We start from the raw sequence: 21,733 nt of genomic DNA on the forward strand, positions 1-21,733 counted from the left end.
GGCCCACAGGAACAGCTGAAGGCCTGTAGATAGGAAAAACTACACGCCCGAAAGCAGAACACTCTGTTCCCATAACTGGCTGAAAGAAAACAGGAAAACAGGTCTACAGCACTCCTGACACACAGGCTTATAGGACACTCTAGCCACTGTCAGAAATAGAAGAACAAAGTAACACTAGAGATAATCTGATGGCGAGAGGCAAACACAGGAATCCAAGCAACAGAAACCAAGACCACATGGCATCATCGGAGCCCAATTCTCCCATCAAAGCAAACATGGAATATCCAAACACACCAGAAAAGCAAGATCTAGTTTCAAAATCATATTTGATCATGATGCTGGAGGACTTCAAGAAAGACGTGAAGAACTCCCTTAGAGAAACACAGGAAAACATAAATAAACAAGTAGAAGCCTACAGAGAGGAATCACAAAAATCCCTGAAAGAATTCCAGGAAAACACAATCAAACGGTTGAAGGAATTAAAAATGGAAATAGAAGCAATCAAGAAAGAACACATGGAAACAACCCTGGATATAGAAAACCAAAAGAAGAGACAAGGAGCCATAGATACAAGCTTCACCAACAGAATACAAGAGATAGAAGAGAGAATCTCAGGAGCAGAAGATTCCATAGAAATCATCGACTCAACTGTCAAAGATAATGTAAAGCGGAAAAAGTTACTGGTCCAAAACATACAGGAAATCCAGGACTCAATGAGAAAATCAAACCTAAGGATAATAGGTATAGAAGAGAGTGAAGACTCCCAGCTCAAAGGACCAGTAAATATTTTCAACAAAATCATAGAAGAAAACTTCCCTAACCTAAAAAAAGAGATACCCATAAGCATACAAGAAGCCAACAGAACTCCAAATAGATTGGACCAGAAAAGAAACTCCTCCCGTCACATAATAGTCAAAACACCAAATGCACAAAATAAAGAAAGAATATTAAAAGCAGTAAGGGAAAAAGGTCAAGTAACATATAAAGGCAGACCTATCAGAATCACACCAGACTTTTCGCCAGAGACAATGAAAGCCAGAAGATCCTGGACAGATGTCATACAGACCCTAAGAGAACACAAATGCCAGCCCAGGTTACTGTATCCTGCAAAACTCTCAATTAACATAGATGGAGAAACCAAGATATTCCATGACAAAACCAAATTTACACAATATCTTTCTACAAATCCAGCACTACAGAGGATAATAAATGGTAAAGCCCAACATAAGGAGGCAAGCTATACCCTAGAAGAAGCAAGAAACTAGTCGTCTTGGCAACAAAACAAAGAGAAGAAAAGCACACAAACATAACCTCATATCCAAATATGAATATAACAGGAAGCAATAACCACAATTCCTTAATATCTCTCAACATCAATGGCCTCAACTCCCCAATAAAAAGACATAGATTAACAAACTGGATACGCAACGAGGACCCTGCATTCTGCTGCCTACAGGAAACACACCTCAGAGACAAAGATGCCCCAACATATAAAAAAGACACGTGCTCCACTATGTTCATAGCAGCCTTATTTATAATAGCCAGAAGCTGGAAAGAACCCAGATGCCCTTCAATAGAGGAATGGATACAGAAAATGTGGTACATCTACACAGTGGAATATTACTCAGCTATCAAAAACAATGACTTGGAGGTTGGGGATTTAGCTCAGTGGTAGAGCACTTGCCTAGCAAGCACAAGGCCCTGGGTTCGGTCCCCAGCTCCGAAAAGAAAAAAAAAAAAAAAACAATGACTTTATGAAATTCGTAGGCAAATGGTTGGAACTGGAAAATATCATCCTGAGTGAGGTAACCCAATCACAGAAAAACACACATGGTATGCACTCATTGATAAGTGGCTATTAGCCCAAATGCTTGAATTACCCTAGATGCCTAGAACACATGAAACTCAAGACGGATGATCAAAATGTGAATGCTTCACTCCTTCTTTAAAAGGGGAACAAGAGGGGGCTGGAGAGATGGCTCAGTGGTTAAGAGCACTGACTGCTCTTCCAGAGGTCATGAGTTCAATTCCCAGCAAACACATGGTGGCTCACAACCATCTGTAATGAGATCTGGTGCCCTCTTCTGGCCTGCAGTCACATATGCAGGCAGAATGCTGTACATAAAATAAATAAATAAATCTTTCAAAAAAAAAAAAAGGGGGGAACAAGAATACCCTTGGCAGGGAATAGAGAGGCAAAGATTAAAACAGAGACAGAAGGAACACCCATTCAGAGCCTGCCCCACATGTGGCCCATACATATACAGCCACCCAATTAGACAAGATGGATGAAGCAAAGAAGTGCAGGCAAACAGGAGCCGGATGTAGATCTCTCCTGAGAGACACAGCCAGAATACAGCAAATACAGAGGCCAATGCCAGCAGCAAACCACTGAACTGAGAACAGGACCCCCGTTGAAGGAATCAGAGAAAGAACTGGAAAGCTTGAAGGGGCTCGAGACCCCATATGAACAACAATGCCAAGCAACCAGAGCTTCCAGGGACTAAGCCACTACCGAAAGACTATACATGGACTGACCCTGGACTCTGACCTCATAGGTAGCATTGAATATCCTAGTAAGATCACCAGTGTGAGTGGAAGCCCTGGGTCCTGCTAAGACTGAACCCCCAATGAACATGATTGTTGGGGGGAGGGCGGCAATGGGGGGAGGATGGGGAGGGGAACACCCATAAAGAAGGGGAGGGGGAGGGGTTAGGGGGATGTTGGCCTGGAAACCGGGAAAGGGAATAACGCTCAAAATGTAAATAAGAAATACACAAGTTAATAAAAAAAAAAGAAAGAAAAAAAGAAAAAAAATGTAAATTTAAAAAAATCCAATAAAAAAAATCTAGCTGCCAGATTATTCATTGCTAAAATTTATATTAGGAATAACTTGGGGGCTGGAGAGATGGCTCAGTGGTTAAGAGCACTGACTGCTCTTCCAGAGGTCCTGAGTTCAAATCCCAGCAACCACATGGTGGCTCATGACCATCTGTAATGAGATCTGATGCTGGGGTTGGGGATTTAGCTCAGTGGTAGAGCGCTTGCCTAGCAAGCGCAAGGCCCTGGGTTCAGTCCCCAGCTCCGAAAAAAAGAAAAAAAAAAAAAAACAGGAGATCTGATGCCCTCTTCTGGTGTGTCTGAACAGCTATAGTATACTTATATATAATAAATAAATAAATCTTTGAAAAAAAATTTCTTAAAAAAAAGGGAATAATTTGGACACACCCAACATGACAGGTGAGACCATCAATACTGCTCCAATAGCTGTCCCAAGAGGAACTCCTACAGGGCATAGGAACTGAAGACAGCGAGGGACAAGAGACTTCAGGTTTCCATCTGCACCCTGGAGATAAGCCTGTACCACAGCTCTCCATACCCAAATCCCGCCTGGGGAGAGTGGGTCTCCCAAGAGTGCTGACAGTCCAAAGATCACTGGCTAACAGGCTCACAGGAGGGACAAGCTCCACTCGGAGACAACAAGACTAGCTAGCACCAGAAATAACCAGATGGTAAGAGGCAAGCACAAGAACATAAGTGACAGAAACTAAGGCTACTTGGCATCATCAGAACCTGGGTCTCCCACCACAGCAAGTTCAAGATACCCCAACACACACCGAAAAAGCAAGATTTGGATTTAAATTCGTATCTCATGATGATGATACAGGACTTTAGGAAGGATTTAAATAACTCACTTAAAGAAATGCAGACCCCCCCCCCCGGCACTGGGCAAGCACCTGGTTTGTGGTGTTCCTATATCAGTCAGGGGCAGAGCAGATGGCAGTCCTTTGTTCATCCTAGCTTGATGCCTGGCTTGGTGGCCAAAGCTGTTTCATGCCTAGGACACATGAAAAAAAAAAAAAAAGAAAAGAAAAAGAAATATAGGAAAACATGGAAAAACAGACAGAAGCCTTCAAAGAGGAAACACATAAATCCCTTAAAGAAATACAGGAAAATACAATCAAACGGGTGAAAGAATTGAACAAAACCATCTAGGATCTAAAAATGGAAATAGAAACAATAAAGAAATCACAGAGGGAAACTACCCTAGAGATAGAAAACCTAGGGAAGAGATCAGAAGTCAGAGATGCAAGCATCACCAACAGGATACAAGAGATAGAAGAGAGAATCTCAGGGACAGAAGATACCATAGAAAACATTGACACAACAATCAAAGAATATATAAAACGCAAAAAGCTCCTAACCCAAAACATCCAGAAAATCCAGGACACAATGAGAAGACCAAACCTAAGGATAATAGGTATAGAAAAATGAAGATTCAAAAGATGCCCATAAACATGCAAGAAGCCTACAGAACTCCAAATAGATTGGACCAGAAAAGAAATTCTTCTCGTCACATAATAAGCAAAACACCAAATGCACAAAACAAAGAAAAAATACTGAAAGCAGTAAGGGAAAAAGGTCAAGTAACATATAAAGGCAGACCTATCAGAATTACAAATATTTTAAAAACTAGAAGATCCTGTGATGTCATACAGACACTAAGAGAACACAAATCCCAGCCCAGATTACTACACCCAGCAAAACTTGAAATTGCCATAGATAGAGAAACCAAGATATTCCATGACAAACTAAACTTACACAATATCTTTCCAAAAATCTGGCCCTACAAAGGATAATAAATGGAAAACTTCAACACAAGGAGGAAAACTACACCCTAGAAAAAGAAAGTAATCATTTTGCAAAAAACATAAAAGAAGAAAGCCACACAAACATAATTCCACCTCTAACAACAAAAATAACAGGAAGAAACAATCACTCTTCCTTAATATCTCTTTTTTTTTTTTTTCCGGAGCTGGGGACCAAACCCAGGGCCTTGCGCTTGCTAGGCAAGCGCTTCCTTAATATCTCTTAACATCAATGATCTCAATTTCCCAATAAAAAGAATAGTCTAACAGACAGAATACGTAAAGAGGACTCAGTATTTTGGGGTATACAGGAAAAACACCTCAGTAACAAAAACAGACACTACCTCAAAGTAAAAGGCTGGAAAACAATTTTCCAAGCTAATGATCCCAAGAAACAAGCTGGAGTAGCCATTCTAATATCAAATAAAATCAACTTTCAACCAAAAGTTATCAAAAAATACTCATCCAAGGGAAAAAAATCTACCAAGATGAACTCTCAATCCTGAACATCTATGCTCCAAATGCACCTCATAAAAGAAACTTAACTAAAGCTTAAAGCACACATTGCACCACACACAGTAATAATGGGAGACTTCAAAACCCAACTCTCATCAATTGACAGATCATGGACACAAAACCTAAACAGAGCTACAATGAAACTAACGGAAGTTAGGAACCAAATGGATTTAACAGACATCTATAGAACATTTCATCCTAAAACAAAAGAACATGCCTTCTTCTCAGCAGCTCAAGGTACCTTCTCCGAAACTGAGCATGTAATCGGTCACAAAACAGGCCTCAACAGGTACAAGAAGATCGAAATAACCCCATGCATCCTATCAGATCACCACAGACTAAGGCTGGTCTTCAATAACAACAAAAATAAGAGAAAGCCCAAATACACATGGAAACTAAATAACTCACTACTCAATGATAACTTGGTCAGAGAAAAATAAAGAAATTAAGGACTTTTTAGAATTTAATGAAAATGAAGGCACAACATAACTAACATATGGGACACAATGAAAACAATACTAAGAGAAAAACTCATAGTCCTGAGTGCCTCCAAAAATAAACTGGAGAGAGCACACACTAACAGCAAAACAGTATACTGAACAAACAGTATAACTCTAGAACAAAAAGAAGCAAATACACCCAAGAGGAGTAGACGGCAGGAAATAATCAAACTCAGAGCTGAAATCAACCAAGTAAAAACAGAAAGAACTATACCAAGAATCAACAAAACCAAGAGCTGGTTCTTTGAGAAAATCAACATAATAGATAAACCCAGACTAAACAGAGAGCACAGAGAAAGTATCTAGAACAGAAACATGAAATTCAAAAAATCATCGGATCCTACTACAAAAAGCCTATATTCAACAAAACTGGAAAATATAGATGAAATGGACAATTTTCTTGGCAGATACAAGGTACCAAAGTTAAATCAGGATGAGATAAATGATCTAGACAGTCCCATAACCCCTAAAGAAATAGAAGTGGTCATTAAAAGTCTCCCAACCAAAATAAGCCCAGGGTTTAGTGCAGAATTCTGTGAGACCTTCAAAGAAGACCTAATACCAATACCCTTCAAACTATTTCACAAAATAGAAACAGAAGAAACACTGCCTAATTCATTCTATGAAGCGACAATTACGCTTATATCTAAACCACACAAATATCCAAAGAAAGAAAACTTCAGACAAATTTCCCTTATGAATATCAATGTAAAATATACTCAATAAAATTCTCACAAACTGAATCCAAGAACACATCAAAATGATCCTTTACTATGATCAAGTAGGCTTCATCCCAGGGATGCAGGGATGATTCAATATAATGGAAATCCATCAATGTAATCCACTACATAAATAAACTCAAAGGAAAAAAAACCACCACATGATCATAGATGCTGAGACATTTGACAAAATTCAACACCCTTCATGTTAAAGGTCTTAGAAAGATCAGGAACTCCAGGCCATACCTAAACATAGAAAAAGCAACCAGCAGCCAACATCAAACTAAAATCAGGGACTAAATAAGGCTGCCCACTCTCTCCCTATCTATACAATGTAGTACTCAAAGTCCTAGCCAGAGCAATTAGACAACAAAAAAAGTCAAAAGGATACAAATTGCAAAGGAAGAAGTCAAAATATCACTATTTACAGATGATATGATAGTATACTTAAGTGACCCCAAAAGTTCAACCAGAGAACTCCTAAACCTGATCAACACCTTCAGCAAAGTGGCTGGGTATAAAATTTACTCAAACAAATCAGTAGCCTTCCTCTACTCAAAGGATAAACAGGCTGAGAAAGAAATTAGGGAAACAACGCCATTTACAATAGTCACAGATAACATAAAATACTTTGGTGTGACTCTAACCAAGCAAGTGAAAGATCTATATGATAAGAACTTAAGTCTCGGGGTTGGGGATTTAGCTCAGTGGTAGAGCGCTTGCCTAGGAAGCGCAGGGCCCTGGGTTCGATCCCCAGCTCCGAAAAAAAAAAAAAAAGAACCAAAAAAGAACTTCAAGTCTCTGAAGAAAGAAATCCAAGAAGATCTCAAAAGATGGAAAGACCTCCCATGCTCATGGATTAATATAGTAAAAATTGCCATCTTGCTGAAAGCAATCTACAGATTCAATGCAATCTCCATCAAAATTCCAAATCAACTCTTCATAGAGTTAGAAGAAGCAATTTGCAAATTCATTTGGAATAACAAAAAACCCAGGACAGCAAAAACTATTCTCAACAATAAAAGAACTTCTGGTGGAATCACTATCCTTGACTTCAAGCTGAATTACAGAGCAACAGTGATAAAAAAATAAATAAATAAATTTTTTAAAAAAACTGTATGGTATTGGTACAGAGACAGCCAGGTAGATCAATGGAATAGAATTGAAGACCCAGAAATGAACGCACACAACTCAATCTCTGACAAAGGAGCTAAAACCATCCAGTGGAAATAAGATAGCATTTTCAAAAAATGGTGCCAGTTCAATTGGTGGTCAGCATGTAGAAGAATGCAAATTGATCCATTCTTACCTTTTTGTACAAAGCTCAAGTCCAAGTAGATCAAGGACCTCCACATAAAACTGAAACACTGAAACTAATAGAAGAGAAAGTAGGAAAGAGCCTTGAACATGTCGGCACAGGGGAAATTTTCGTGAACAGAACACCAATTGCTTAAGCTCTAAAATTTTTAACTGAGGAATACTGAATGCCCAAGAAGCACCTAAAATAATGTTCAACATCCTTAGTCATCAGAGAAATGCAAATCAAAACAACCCTAAGATTCCACCTCACACCTGTCAGAACCGCTAGAATAAAAACTCAGATAACAGATGCTGGCGAGGATGTGGAGAAAGAGGAACACTCCGCCATTGTTGGTGGGAATGCAAATTGATACAACCACTCTGGAAATCAGTCTGGAGGTTCCTCAGAAACCTGGACAGAGTACTACCTGAGGACCCAGCTATACCACTCCTGGGCATATATACCCAAAAGATGCTCCAACAAGTACAAACACATACATGCTCCACTATGTTCATAGCAGCCTTATTTATAATAGCCAGAAGGCTGAAAGGACCCAGATGTCCCTCAACAGAGGAATCTATACAAAAAAATGTGGTACATTTACACAATGGAGTACTTCAGCCATTAAAAACAATGACATCATGAAATTCGCAGGCAAATATTGGAACTAGAAAATATCATCCTGAGTGAAGTAACCCAGTCACAACAGAACACACAAGGTATATACTCACTGATAAGTGGATATTAGGCAAAAAAGCTTAAAACACCCATGATATAACTCAGAGACTATATGAAGCTCAAAAAGAAGGAAGACAAAAGTGTGGATGCTTCAGTCCTTCTGACAAAGGAGAAGAAAATACTCATGGGAGGTAGAGAATGGGAGGGACTTGGGAGAAAGAGAAGAGAAGGAAGGGGGAAAGAGGGGAAGGATCAGGTATGGGAGGAGACAGGAATGATGTACAGAGGGTCAGGAAATTGAACAGAGGTGTGTAGCAATGGGAATGGGGAACAGGTGGTAGTAACTAGAAAGTCCCAGATACCAGGAAAGCAAGAGGCTCCCAGGACCCAATGGGGATGACATTAGCTGAAATGCCCAACAAAGATGAGGGAGAACCTTGTAGAGACTATATCCAGAGGTTAGACAAGTTCCCCAGTTGAGGGATGGGGTCATCCACTCATCTCCAGATTCTTAACCCAGAATTGCTCAGTCTAGAGGAAATACAGGGACAAAGAGTGGAACAGAGACTGAAGGAAAGAAAGGCCATCCAGAGACTGCCCCACCGGGGGTCCATCCCATATACAGACACCAAACCCAGACACTATTGATGATGCCAAGAAGTGCTTGCTCACAGGAGCCTGATATGAATGTCTCCTGAGAGGCTCTGCCAGAGCATGACAAATTCAGAGGTGGATGCTCACAGGCAACCATTGGACTAAGCACGGGGACTCCAATGGAGCAATTATGGAAAGGACTGAAGGAGCTGAAGTGTTTGCAACCCCACAGGAAGAACAACAATACCATCCAACCAGACCCCGCCCCCAGAGCTCCCAGGGATTAAACCACCAACCAGTGAGCACACATGGAGGCTCCAGCTATAGCAAAGGATGGCCTTATCTGGCATCAATGGGAGGAGAAGCCCTAGGTCCTGTGAAGGCTTAAGGCTACCAGTGTAGGAGAATGCCAGGGCAGTGAAGTGAGAGTGGGTGGGTGGGTAGGGGAACCCCCTCATAGAAGCAGGGGGAGGGGGCAATGGGATAAGGAGCTTGCTGAGGGGAAACCAGAAAAGGGGATAACATTTAAAGTATAAATAAATGAAATATCCAATTAAAAAAAAAAGAATTCGGGGCTGGGGATTTAGCTCAGTGGTAGAGCGCTTACGTAGGAAGCGCAAGGCCCTGGGTTCGGTCCCCAGCTCCGAAAAAAAGAACCAAAAAAAAAAAAAAAAAAGAATTCATTTACAGACAGACAGACATTAATCCTGAATGAATCTGTATGCTTTTTCTGTGGATACTTCGATAACATGGTTCTCACATGGCTATCATTAAATTTGTGACATCTATTAAAGCCTTGTTTTCTTGTTTCTTAAAGGAATACTTTGCAAATACCGATTAACTACCTGACATTGACGCATACAATGATGGAAGAATTTGACACTCCTCAGAAAGTCAGGCTTGTTTACAATTTTTTTGATTAAAACTTCAGGGTACATTAAAATTTCTTCAGAAGCACATATGTATCAGCATGCACATGAAAATTACCTTCCATGTCCTCTAGAACTTTGACAATATTCTTCAATATTGTGGTCTTCCCATTTGTAGCCTAAAATATAGTACCAAAAAAATACATAATATATCACTGGAAATTATGTAAAATTTAAATCACTATATTCAGCGAGCCTTAGAACAGTGCCTGATTTATATACATTTTACCTCTTTTACAATTAAAATCACAGAGAAGCACCTATCTCTAAGAAAGTCTCCTCTTAAGTTAAAAAGTAAAGGAAAATGCATATAATTACCTATAGCAGTGAGGTTCCAGTAGGTCTCCAGCATCACATCCTTGTAGAGACTCTTCTGAGAAGGATCCAGCAATGCCCACTCTTCTTGAGAGAAGTTCACATGCACATCCTCATAGGTCACTGCATCCTAAAGTATATCATGTATATGGATATATATACAGAGAGTACACATACACACATATATTAGAAATATTATATATATATATATTAGAAATTGTGATGCTGCTACATTTTAAATGTCATTTAAATATATACTTCATTGAATATATATTTACATAATTCTGTGTGCTTGACATATTAATTCCATGTCAGAGAATTTCGAATACAATCACCAACTCATTTTACAAGGAAACAATAAAGGAGACTCACAACTTCTGGCCTCCATCTGTACCCAGAGCTGAGTCTGTCCCACAGCCCTCAGAAACAAAACCTGGCCACAGAGAGCTGGTCTGCCAGGAGTGCTCTCCCTCCTAAGCCCACAGCCCACCATTGACTTTCTCACCATTGACTGTCCAAGGAAAGACCGGCCAGGAGTGCACTGGCCCAGAAGCCTCAGGGCAGCCTAAGGCAAGACCCTTCCAGTCTCCATCTACACCCAGAGCTAAGACTGTCCCACAGAGCTCCAGACCCAAAGACTGCCCTGAGAGAACTGGTCTGCCAGGAATGCTCTCACTCTTAAGATCACAGGCTCAGGGGTTGGGGATTTAGCTCTGTGGTAGAGCGCTTGCCTAGCAAGCGTAAGGCCCTGGGTTTGGTCCCCAGCTCCGAAAAAAAAAAAAAAAAAGATCACAGGCTCACAGGAACACAGGAGGGACAACCTCCAGTAGGAGACAGCAAGAACAACTAACATCAGAGATAACCAAATGGTGAGAGGCAAGCACAAAAACCTAAGCAACAGAAACCAAGACTCCGGGGCTGGAGAGATGGCTCAGTGGTTAGGAGCACTAACTGTTTTCCAGAGGTCCTGAGTTCAAATCCCAGCAACCACATGGTGGCTCACAACCATCTATAATGAGATCTGATGCCCTCTTCTGGTGTGTCTGAAGACAGCTACAGTGTACTCAAATACATTAAATAAATAAATCTTTAAAAAAAAAAAAAAAAGAAACCAAGACTCCTTGGCATCATCAGAACCCAGTTCTCCCACCACATCAAGTCCTGGATAACCCAACACAATGCAAGAGCAAGATTTAGATTTAAAATCACATCTCAGGGCTGGGGATTTAGCTCAGTGGTAGAGCGCTTACCTAGGAAGCACGAGGCCCTGGGTTCGGTCCCCAGCTCCGAAAAAAAGAACCAAAAAAAAAAAAAAAAATCACATCTCATGATGATGATAAAGGACTTTAAGAAGGACATAAATATCTCCGTTAAAGAAATACAAGAGAACACAGGTAAATAAGTGGAAGCCCTTAAAGAGAAAACACAAAAATCCCTTAAAGAATTACATTAAAACACAACCAAACAGGTGAAGGAATTGAATAAAGTCATCCAGGATTTAAAAATGGAAATACAAACAATAAAGAAATCACAAAGGTAGACAACCCTCAAGATAGAAAACCTAGGAAAGAGAACAGGAGTCATAGATGCAAGCATCATCAACAAGATACAAGAGATTGAAGAGAGAATCTCAAGAGCAGAAGATACCATAGAAAACATTAACACAATAGTCAAAGAAAATGCAAAAAGCAAAAAGCTCCTAACCCAAAACAACCAGGAAATCTAAGACACAATGAGAAGATCAAACCTAAGGACAATAGGTAAAGAAGAGAGTAAAGATTCCCAACTTATATGGCCAGTAAATGTCTTTAACAAAATTATACAAGGAAACTTCCCTAACCTATAGAAAGACATGCCCATGAGCATACAAGAAGCCTACAGAACCCCCAACAGATTGGACCAGAAGAGACATTCCTCCCATCACATAATAGTCAAAACATCAAATACACAAAACAAAGAGAGAATATTAAAAGCAGTAAGGGGAAAAGATCAAGTAACATATAAAGGCAGACCTATCAGAAATACACCAGACATCTCAACAGACAATGAAAATTATACAGATTTAAGGTTTAAAAATATAAAATTAAAAGAGTAAGTTTCAAAATCCACAGACTCAGGGCTAAACTATAAGAAACAAGCCCAGACAAGTCCAGGCAGCCCTGCTAAGACTAACAGACCATAAAGATAAAGAAAAGGAATGCAGGAACCAGCCCGAGTTATCAGGACTGACTCATAAACCATCTGGCAGAAGGGCATCTCCCCCCCAGCTTACTCAGAGTCACACCTTAACCAGATGTCCTTCAAACCCTGATAAGCCCCTAGCTTCTAAAACCCTGAACGCCCCAGTCAGCTCGTACTCTTCTGCTGTGTTGTCTATGTTTGAATGAGCCAATCACTTATAGCCGCCCCAAACCCCCTAGCTTTCCCTGACTTTTGAGTTTCGGGGTCGACACCTCTGTCTCCTGCGCGGGATACTTGTCGGCCCAGAGATCTCCATAATAGATCTCCGTAATAAACCTCGCCTTTGCTTTTTAATCCAAAATGGTCTCTCTGTGTCTGGGGTCCGCGATTTCCCGAGACTTGAGTAAGGGTCTCTCTTCGGGGATCTTTCAACACTATGAAAGCTAGAAGATCCTAGGCAGATGTCATACAGACCCTGAGAAAACACAAATGCCAGCCCAGACAAAACTCTCAATCACAAAAGATGGAGAAATGTTGTTGTAAAAATATAAAAATAAAAAAAGTATAGGTATCTTTTACCCCACTAGGTCCGCACCTCAGTGCCCCAAGATATCTGCTAGATATCTTGGCGGAATCACATCCCAACTCCGAGGCAGCCCATTGTCTCCTGCCGCTGAACACTTTCCTACATTCAAACCATCACATAAAAGAACACACAACACAATAATCTTAGATCCAATTGATAAGATATAATTGCCCCCTTAAACATACAAAGCCCGCACCATCCATTCCTTAGGAACATTAATAACAACCTGTAAATACACAGAATCTTAACATCACCTGCCATGGCTTCTCACCCTCTCCTCTGTCCTGTCTCTCCTTTCTGTTCTAGTCTCCTCCTCTTCCTTAAAACTTCTCTCCTGCCCATCCTTCCTTCTCCTCCAGTGACAGGCCTCCTTCTATCCTGTACATGCCCCTCACCTGTACTTTACAAATTCAATGGGGAAGTTCTGGTGAAGTCACCTGATTCCTGAGAAGTGACTAGGCAGCTGTCCTTGGGGCAGTGGAATTAGCATCAAAATACAGATAACTTCAGGGCAAAACACAACAGAGAAACCAAGATATTCCATGACAAAACCAAACTTACACAATATCTTTCCACAAATCCGGCCCTACAAAGGATAATAGATGGAAAACTCCAACACAAGGAGGGAAACTACACCCTAGAAAAAACAAGAGAGTAACCCTCTAGCAATAAACACAAAAGAGAGCCACACAAACATAATTCCACCCCTAACAACAAGAATAACAGGAAACAATAATCACTATTCCTTAATATCTCTTAATATCAATGAATTCAATTCCCCCAAAAAAAAGACATAGATTAACACACTGGATACATAAACAGGATCCAGTATTTTGCTGCATTCAGGAAACATACCTCAGTGACAAAGACAGTCACTACCTAAGAGAAAAAGGCTGGGAAAATTTTTTACAAGCAAATGGTTCCAAGAAACAAGCTGGAGTAGCCATTCTAATATAGAATAAAATCAACTTTCAAACAAAAATTTTCAAAAAAAATAAGAAAAAACACTTCATACTCATTAATGGAAAAATCTACCAAGATAAACTCTCAATTCTTAACATCTATGCTCCAAATGCAAGGAAATCAACATTCATAAAAGAAACTTTACTGAAGCTCAAAACATACACTGCGCCACACACAATACTAGCAGGATACTTCAACACCACACTCTCAGCAATGGACAGATCATGGAAACAGAAACTAAACAGAGACACAGAGAAACTAACAGAAGTTATGAACCACATGGATTTAACAGATATCTATAGAATATTTCATCCTAAAACAAAAGAATATACCTTCTTCTCAGCAGCTCATGAAACCTGTTGAAAAACTGACCATATAATTGGTCACACAACAGGAATCAACAGACACAAGAAGGCTGAAATAATCCCATGCATCCTATCAGATCACCATGAACTAAGGTTGGTCTTCAATACACAACAAAAACAACAGAAAGCCCGCTTACAACAACACTCTACTCAATGATAACTTGGTCAAGGAAGAAATAAAGAAAGAAATTAAAGACTTTTTTAGAATTTAATGAAAATGGAGGCACAACATAACTAACATGAAAGTTAGTCCCAGCACAATGAAAGCAGTGCTAAGAGGAAAACTCTGAGTGCCTCCAAAAAGAAATTGGGGAGAGCATACACTAATAGCTTGACAGCACACCTGAAAGCTCTACAACAGAAAGAAGCAAGTACACCCAAGAGCACTAGACAGCAGGAAATAAACTCAGAGCTGAAATCAACCAAATAGAAACAAACAAACAAACCAAAACAAAAAACTATACAAAGAATCAACAAAACCAGGAGCTGGTTCTTGGAGAAAATCAACAAGATAGATAAACCCTTAGCCAGACTAACCAGAGGGCACAGAGAGAGTATCCAAGTTAACAAAATCAGAAATGAAAAGGGAGATATCACAACAGAAACTGAGGAAATTCAAAAAATCATCAGACCCTACTACAAAAGACTATACTCAACAAAACTGGAAAATATGGATGAAATGGGCAATTTTCTAGACAGATACCAGGTGTCAAGTTAAATCAGGACCAGATAAACCATCTAAACATAATCCCTAAAGAAATAGAAGCAGTAATTAAAAGTCTTCCAACCAAAAAAAGCCCGGGACCAGATGGGTTTAGCGCAGAATTCTATCAGACATTCAAAGAAGACCTAATAGCAATGCTCTTCAAAGTAGTTCACAAAGTAGAAACAGAACAAGGAATATTACACAATTCCTTGTATGAAACCACAATTATGCTTATATCTAAACCACACAAAGACCCAACAAAGAAAGAAAACTTCAGACCAATTCCCCTTGTGAATGTCAATGCAAAATTGCTCAATAATATTTCGCAAACTGAATCCAAGAACATATCAAAAATATCATTCACCATGATCAAGTAGGCTTCATCCCAGGGATGCAAGGATGGTTCAATATATGGAAATCCATCAACGTAATCCACTATATAAACAAACTAAAAGGGAAAAAATACATAATCATCTCATTATATGCTGAGAAAGCATTTGACAAAATTCAACACTGCTTCATGACAAAGGTCTTGGAAAGATCAGGAATTCAAAGCCCATACTTAAACATAGTAAAAGCCATATACAGCAAACCAGTAGCCAACATCAAACTAAATGGAGAGAAACTTGAAGCAATCCCACTAAAATAAGGGACTAGACAAGGCTGCTCACTGTCTCCCTACCTATTCAAGATAGCACCTGAAATCCTAGCCAGAGCAATTAGGCGAAAAAAAGAGGTCAAAAGGATACAAATTGGAAAGGAAGAAGTCAAAATATCACTATTTGCAGATAATATGATAGTATACTTATGTAGGATGTCATCCAGGTGAGGGCAGGTACAGGATAGAACGAGGCCTATCATTGGATGAGAAGAAAGGATGGACGGGAGAAAAGTTTGAGTGAAGAGGAGGAGACTGAAACATAAAGGATAGGAGACTGGAGGAGACAACAGAGTAGCTGCGGAGAGAACATGGAGGTTGACGTTAAGATTCCAATCTGTATTTACAGGTTGTTATGCATATTCTTAAGGGATGGATCTGTATAGGGCTTTGTATGTTTAGGTGGGCAATTACATCTTATTAATTGGATCAGAGGTTATTGTGTTGTGTGTTCTTTTTTGTAGCAATTTAAATGTAAGAAAGTGTGCAGCGGCTAGAGACACTGGGCCACTGTGGAATTGGGATGTATGCTTCTAGCAAGCTATCTACCAGATATCTTTGGGCACTTTGGTGCTGGACCTAGCGGGGTAAAAGACAGCATTTTATTAAATATAATTTTACAACAACATACTTAAGTGACCACAAAAGTTCCACCAGAGAATTCCTACACCTGATAAACAACTTCAGCAAAGTGGCTGGATATAAAATTAACTCAACTAAATCAGTAGCCTTCCTCTACTCAAAGAATAAATAGGCTGAGAAAGAAACTAGGGAAAGAACACCCTTCACGGTAGCCACAAATAATATAAAATACCTTGGTGTGACTCTAACCAAGCAAGTGAAAGATTTGTATGACAAGAATTTCAAGTCTCTGAAAAAAGAAATTGAAGAAGATCTCAGAAGATCGAAAGATCTCCCATGCTCATGGATTGGCAGGATTAATATTGTAAAAAATTGCCATCTCACTGAAAGCAATCTACAAATTCAATGCAATCTCCATCAAAATTCCAACTCAATTCTCCATAGAGTTAGAAAGAGCAATTTGCAAATTCATTTGGAATGACAAAAAACACAGGATAGCAAAAACTATCCTCAAAAATAAAAGAACTTCCAGGGGAATCACCATCCCTGACCTCAAGCTGTATTACAGAGCAATAGTAATAAAAACTGTATGGTATTGGTACAGAGACAGGCAGGTAGATCAGTGGAACAGAATTGAAGACCCAGAAATGAACGCACACACCTATGGTCACTTGATCTTTGACAAAGAAGCTAAAACCATCCAATGGAAAAAAAGAGAGCATTTTCAACAAATGGTGCTTGTTCAACTGGAGGTCAGCATGGAGAAGAATGCAAATTGATCCATTCTTATCACCTTATACAAAGCTCAAGTCCAAATGGATCAAGGACCTCCACATAAAACCAGATACACTGAAACTAATAGAAGAGAAAGTAGGAAAGAGCCTCAAACACATGGGCACTGGGAAAATTTCCCTGAACAGAACACCAGTGGCTCATGCTCTAAGATCAAGAATCGACAAATGGGACCTCATAAAATTGAAAAGCTTCTGTAAGGCAAAGAACACTGTCAATAGGACAAAATGGCCACCAACAGATTGGGAAATCTTACATCTGATACAGAGCTAATATCTAATATATACAAAGAACTAATATATACAAAGTTAGACTTCAGAGAGCCAAATAACCCTATTAAAAAATGGGAGCTAAACAAAAAATTCTCAGCTGAGGAATAAATACTGAATGGCTGAGAAGCACCTAAAGAAATGTTCAACATCCTTAGTCATCAGGGAAATGCAAATCAAAACAACCCTAAGATTCCACCTCATACCAGTCAAAATGGCTAAAATAAAAAACTCAGGCGACAACAGATGTTGGCAAGGATGTGGAGAAAGAGGAGCACTCCTCCATTGTTGGTGGGATTGCAAGCTGGTACAACCACTCTGGAAATTGGTCTGGAGTTGCCTCATAAAATTGGACATAGTACTACCTGAGTACCCAGCTATACTACTCCTGGGCATATACCCAAAAGATGCTCCAACATACAACAAAGACACACATTCCACTATGTTTATAGCAGCCTTATTTATAATAGCCAGAAGCTGGAAAGAACCCAGATGCAGATGTCCTTCAACAGAGGAATGGATACAAAAATTGTGGTACATCTACACAATGGAGTACTACTCAGCTATCAAAAACAATGACTTCATGAAATTTGCAAGCAAATGATTGGAACTAGAAAATATTATCCTGAGTGAGGTAACCCAGTCACAAAAGAGCACACATGGTTATGCACTCACTGATAAGTGGATATTAGTCCAAAAGCTTGTAATATCTAAGAAAAATTTAACAGATCATATGAAGGTCAAGAAGGAAGATCAAAATGTGAATGCTTCATTCCTTCTTAAAAGGGAGAACAAAATATTCACGGGAGGAAATACAAGGACAAAGAGTGGAACAGGGACTGAAGAAAACATCATCCAGAGACTGCCCACCCTGGGGATCCATCCCATATGCAGCTGCCAAACCCAGTCACTATTGCAGATGCCAAGAAGTGCTTGCTGACAGGAGCAAGATATGGGTGTCCCCTGAGAGGCTCTGCCTGAGCCTACTGATACAGATGAGGATGCTTGCAGCTAACCATTGGACTGAACAAGGGGACTGAAGAGTTAGAGAAAAGACTGAAGAAGCTGAAGGGGTTTGCAACCCCATAGGAAGAACAACAATATCAACCAACCCAACCCCACCAGAGCTCCCAGGGACTAAACCACCAACCAACAAGTATGCATGGAGAGACCCATAACTCCAGTCACATATGTAGTAGAGGATGGCATTGTCCAGCATCAATAGGAGGAAAGGCCCTTGGTCCTGTGGAGACTTGTTTCCCCAATGCCAGGGTGTTGAGGGTGGAGTAGGTGGGTGGGCGTGGGAGCAACCTCACAGAAGCAGGGGAAGGTGGGAGGGGATATGGGAGAGGGGGGAAAAGGGATAACATTTGAAATGTAAATGCATAAAATATCCAAGAAAAATAAAATTTAAAAAAAAAGGAGAATCACACCTCTCATTTCTGTTCACACTGAATAAGAGACTGCATTGCTGGAGAAATGCCTACTATATATACAGAGATATAAACAGAGCAGCATAATTGATGATACAAATTAAACTAAATTTATATTTATATTAAAATTATATTAAAATTACTAACTTTTAAAACAAGGAGAATCCATGGGCTGGTGTGGTGGCACTCACCTTTAATCCCAGCCTCAGGAGGCAGAGGCAGGTGAGTCTCTATGATTTCCAGGCCAACCTGGTCTACATAGTGATCTTCAGGACAGCAAAGGTATACAAAAGTTCTATGGCTGTGAAAATGCAATACAACCAAGGCTTTGCAATACAACTCTTTAATGGAATACTTTGGGGATTGATTATAGTGACAGTCCATTGTCATCTTTAAAGGAAGTATCATGGTAGACAGGCATGGGGCTGAGTGTGATACACAGGCAGGCAAGCAGAAAGAAACACCTGCCTTGCTCTGGTCTCTTGAAACCTAAAGTCCAACTAAAAGTGACACACCTGAATGAATGTGACAAACCTTCTCCCATAGGTCATACTGCTTAAGTTTACACAGTTCTACTAATTGAAGACCAAGCATCCAGCAACAGGGACATGGCACTGTTGAGCTAATGTAAACCATGACAGGAGTGTAACCTAAACAGAAAACAGCTCTGAAGGAAAAGAGGGGGAAAAAGGAAAGACAAAGAAAATATTTCATCCAAATAGTGAGGAGCCAACTTCTCTCACTGGGTTATAGGCTTCCTTAATATAAACATCACTAGCCTCTCCAGGGAGAGATTAAACAACTGAAGGCCTCCAAACTGAAGCTTCAGTCCTTATCTGTTCTCTGAGTACATGGTACGTCCCTTGTTTGCTTCCTACATAGCTCCCTCATGGGACCTGGGAAACCTCCAATGAGTTCAGGTGGAAGCAGTGAAGGCACTCTCTTGCTATGCTGAAAGTGTGACTGTTGTAGATGATGCCATCTGGAAGCTGTATTTCTAACTGTGTAGACATGCCACACAAGACTAAGGCTTTATATTTGATTCAACTATTTAACTAGTTGAAATCTGAAAGTCTTAAATTCCAGCCAACAAGGAGATCTGTCTGATCACAGCCCAGACCATACTCAATTGGGATAAAATGGGGCCAAGCAACATTTTGTGTCGGAGGACTGAGGAGAAGGTAAAACAGATAGATGATAAACAAAGCTTGGCTTCCACAATACAATCTCTGTCGTGAGACAAGGATGGACTCAACCATCTCTGCCATGGCATCCTTCTTCTGTTCCACAGCCATGGGAGGTCTACCTGCCCAGACCATGCCATAGGTTTCATCTCCTCTTATGTTTATGCTAACCTCACAAAAGGGCATTTCTTTTTTTTTTTATTATTTATATAAGAACACTGTAGCTGTCTTCAGACACACAGAAGAGGGCATCTGATCCCATTACAGATGGCTGAGTCACCATGTGGTTGCTGGGATCTGAACTCAGGACCTCTGGGAGAGTAGTCAGTGCTCTAACCGCTGAGCCACCTCGCCAGTCCGGGGTGTTTCTAAAGAGGAGGCTGTAGCACTGTACATTTAACCTTGAGAAGTGCACATCCTTCTGGGACTTGTTCCTGATGGAAGATGGCCTCACCTGAGCAGGAAGTGAGCTAACCTTGAGTAGAAAGCAACCTTATGGTATGCTGCCATCTTGGCTAGTGTGTTAACATTATATTATAATGCAGAATTTGAGTTACAAATTCAACAAATGCCCAATAAAAAGTGTCATATTTGATACCAAGGGAAACTGATAAAAATAAGTAACCATGAATGAAAAAATAATCAAGACTCTATAAACACTAAACAGTGACAACCTCTGACTTCAAAACTTCAAAAACAGCTGCAATAAAGAGAGAAAATATAAAGAGCGAAAAAAAATAGACAAAAGATAGAAAGTATTTCTTCCAAAAAAGGAAGAGACAACTCCTCTGGCTGAGATACAGCCTTCCTTAATATAACCTTCCCTACTTTATTGAAGAAGAGATTAAACAACTAGAGGCCTCCAAACTCAGGTTTTAAGTATGTATCTTTTCTCTGAATGTATGGTATTATTCCTTGTTTCCCTCCCCACCCAGTTCTATCAGGGAATCGGAAAAACTTGCCTGCCCAGTACCTTCTGGGAAAGGGCAGAGATCAAAAGAACGGGAGAGCAAACTTAGAAAAAAATACACAATTAAAATGGAGTAAATGTCGATGAATGAAGCCAGGAAACCCAGTGAGTCTGGCCTTATTAACACACGTGACTGGACCGCCAAGGCATCTACATGCCAATGTGTTAATAACACAAACTTTGCGCCTGCAGAGGATTAACCGCAGACGGATCCTACACCTGAACGTCAAGTGCCGAGTGCAGAACTTCTAGAACACACTAGAGAAAGTAGAGTTCTGCGAGTCAGTACATCTGCCTTCCCTAGCGACACTCGCTTCATGATGACGTCAGCAACGGATATTTTTCACACAAGGCCCGTTCCCCATACTATGCGCAGGCGCAGCCAGGGGATCTAAGCCGTAGGACGCCCCGCTTCCGCTTGGGAGGTGCAGGGACCTCAGAGGAACAAACGGAATCACACCGGGCTTCGAGTCTGGCCGCCGGTTCACGCACCCCGCGACGAACCCCACAGTCTTCCGCGGCTCCTCCCGGAATGGGGACGTCGGCCCTGCTCACCATGGCGTGGATCCCGAATCGCCCCGCTCTCCTCACAGCTCCCGAAAGCGGGTCACAGATCAGGACACGGAACCACTAGAGCCTCCCTCAGACGCAAGCCCGAACATTTAGCATTAAGGAACGGAAATGCTCTCCCCGTTCTGACTGGCGGGTCCGTCTAGAAGCCGTGATTGGCTAGTGAGGCCTGAGTGACAGCTCCCTTAAAGACAGAGTGCTATGAAGTGTCACAGCACAGTGGTTCCCAGACCTGGCCTCGGCTCTAGGCACAGAACTGTCCCAGACCTGGAGA

The 21,733-nt window shown here is 40.6% G+C and overlaps 1 protein-coding gene and 1 non-coding gene across 10 annotated transcripts in view; one reads left to right on the forward strand and one right to left on the reverse strand.

Moving 5' to 3' along the window:
• Nucleotides 1-21,733, reverse strand: part of Zfp119bl (zinc finger protein 119b like) — a 29,805-nt gene that overhangs the window by 6,332 nt on the left and 1,740 nt on the right. Inside the window, exons 1-4 of one of the 9 annotated variants that reach the window (XR_010054903.1) lie at nt 21,382-21,504; nt 10,204-10,330; nt 9,944-10,004; nt 3,738-3,838 (exon numbers count right to left, since the gene is read on the reverse strand). Coding sequence is in view for 6 of the 9 variants with exons in the window: in XM_039084322.2 (XP_038940250.1) it covers nt 9,944-10,004; nt 10,204-10,330; nt 21,382-21,447 (254 nt within the window). In the remaining 3 variants the exon portion in view is untranslated. Of the gene's footprint in view, nt 1-3,737; nt 3,839-9,801; nt 9,915-9,943; nt 10,005-10,203; nt 10,331-11,450; nt 11,476-18,926; nt 19,062-21,381; nt 21,601-21,733 lie in introns of those variants that run through there. The other 8 variants (XM_006244394.5, XM_039084322.2, XM_039084323.2 and 5 more) reach the window with 8 other exon arrangements.
• LOC120094900 (small nucleolar RNA SNORA48) lies at nt 3,715-3,851 on the forward strand. Its single transcript, XR_005489592.1, has one exon. It is a non-coding gene; the product is annotated as a small nucleolar RNA SNORA48 (small nucleolar RNA).

The sequence above is a fragment of the Rattus norvegicus genome, chromosome 9, assembly GCF_036323735.1.
Source record: "Rattus norvegicus strain BN/NHsdMcwi chromosome 9, GRCr8, whole genome shotgun sequence".
In the NCBI taxonomy this organism is placed as follows: Eukaryota; Metazoa; Chordata; class Mammalia; order Rodentia; family Muridae; genus Rattus; species Rattus norvegicus.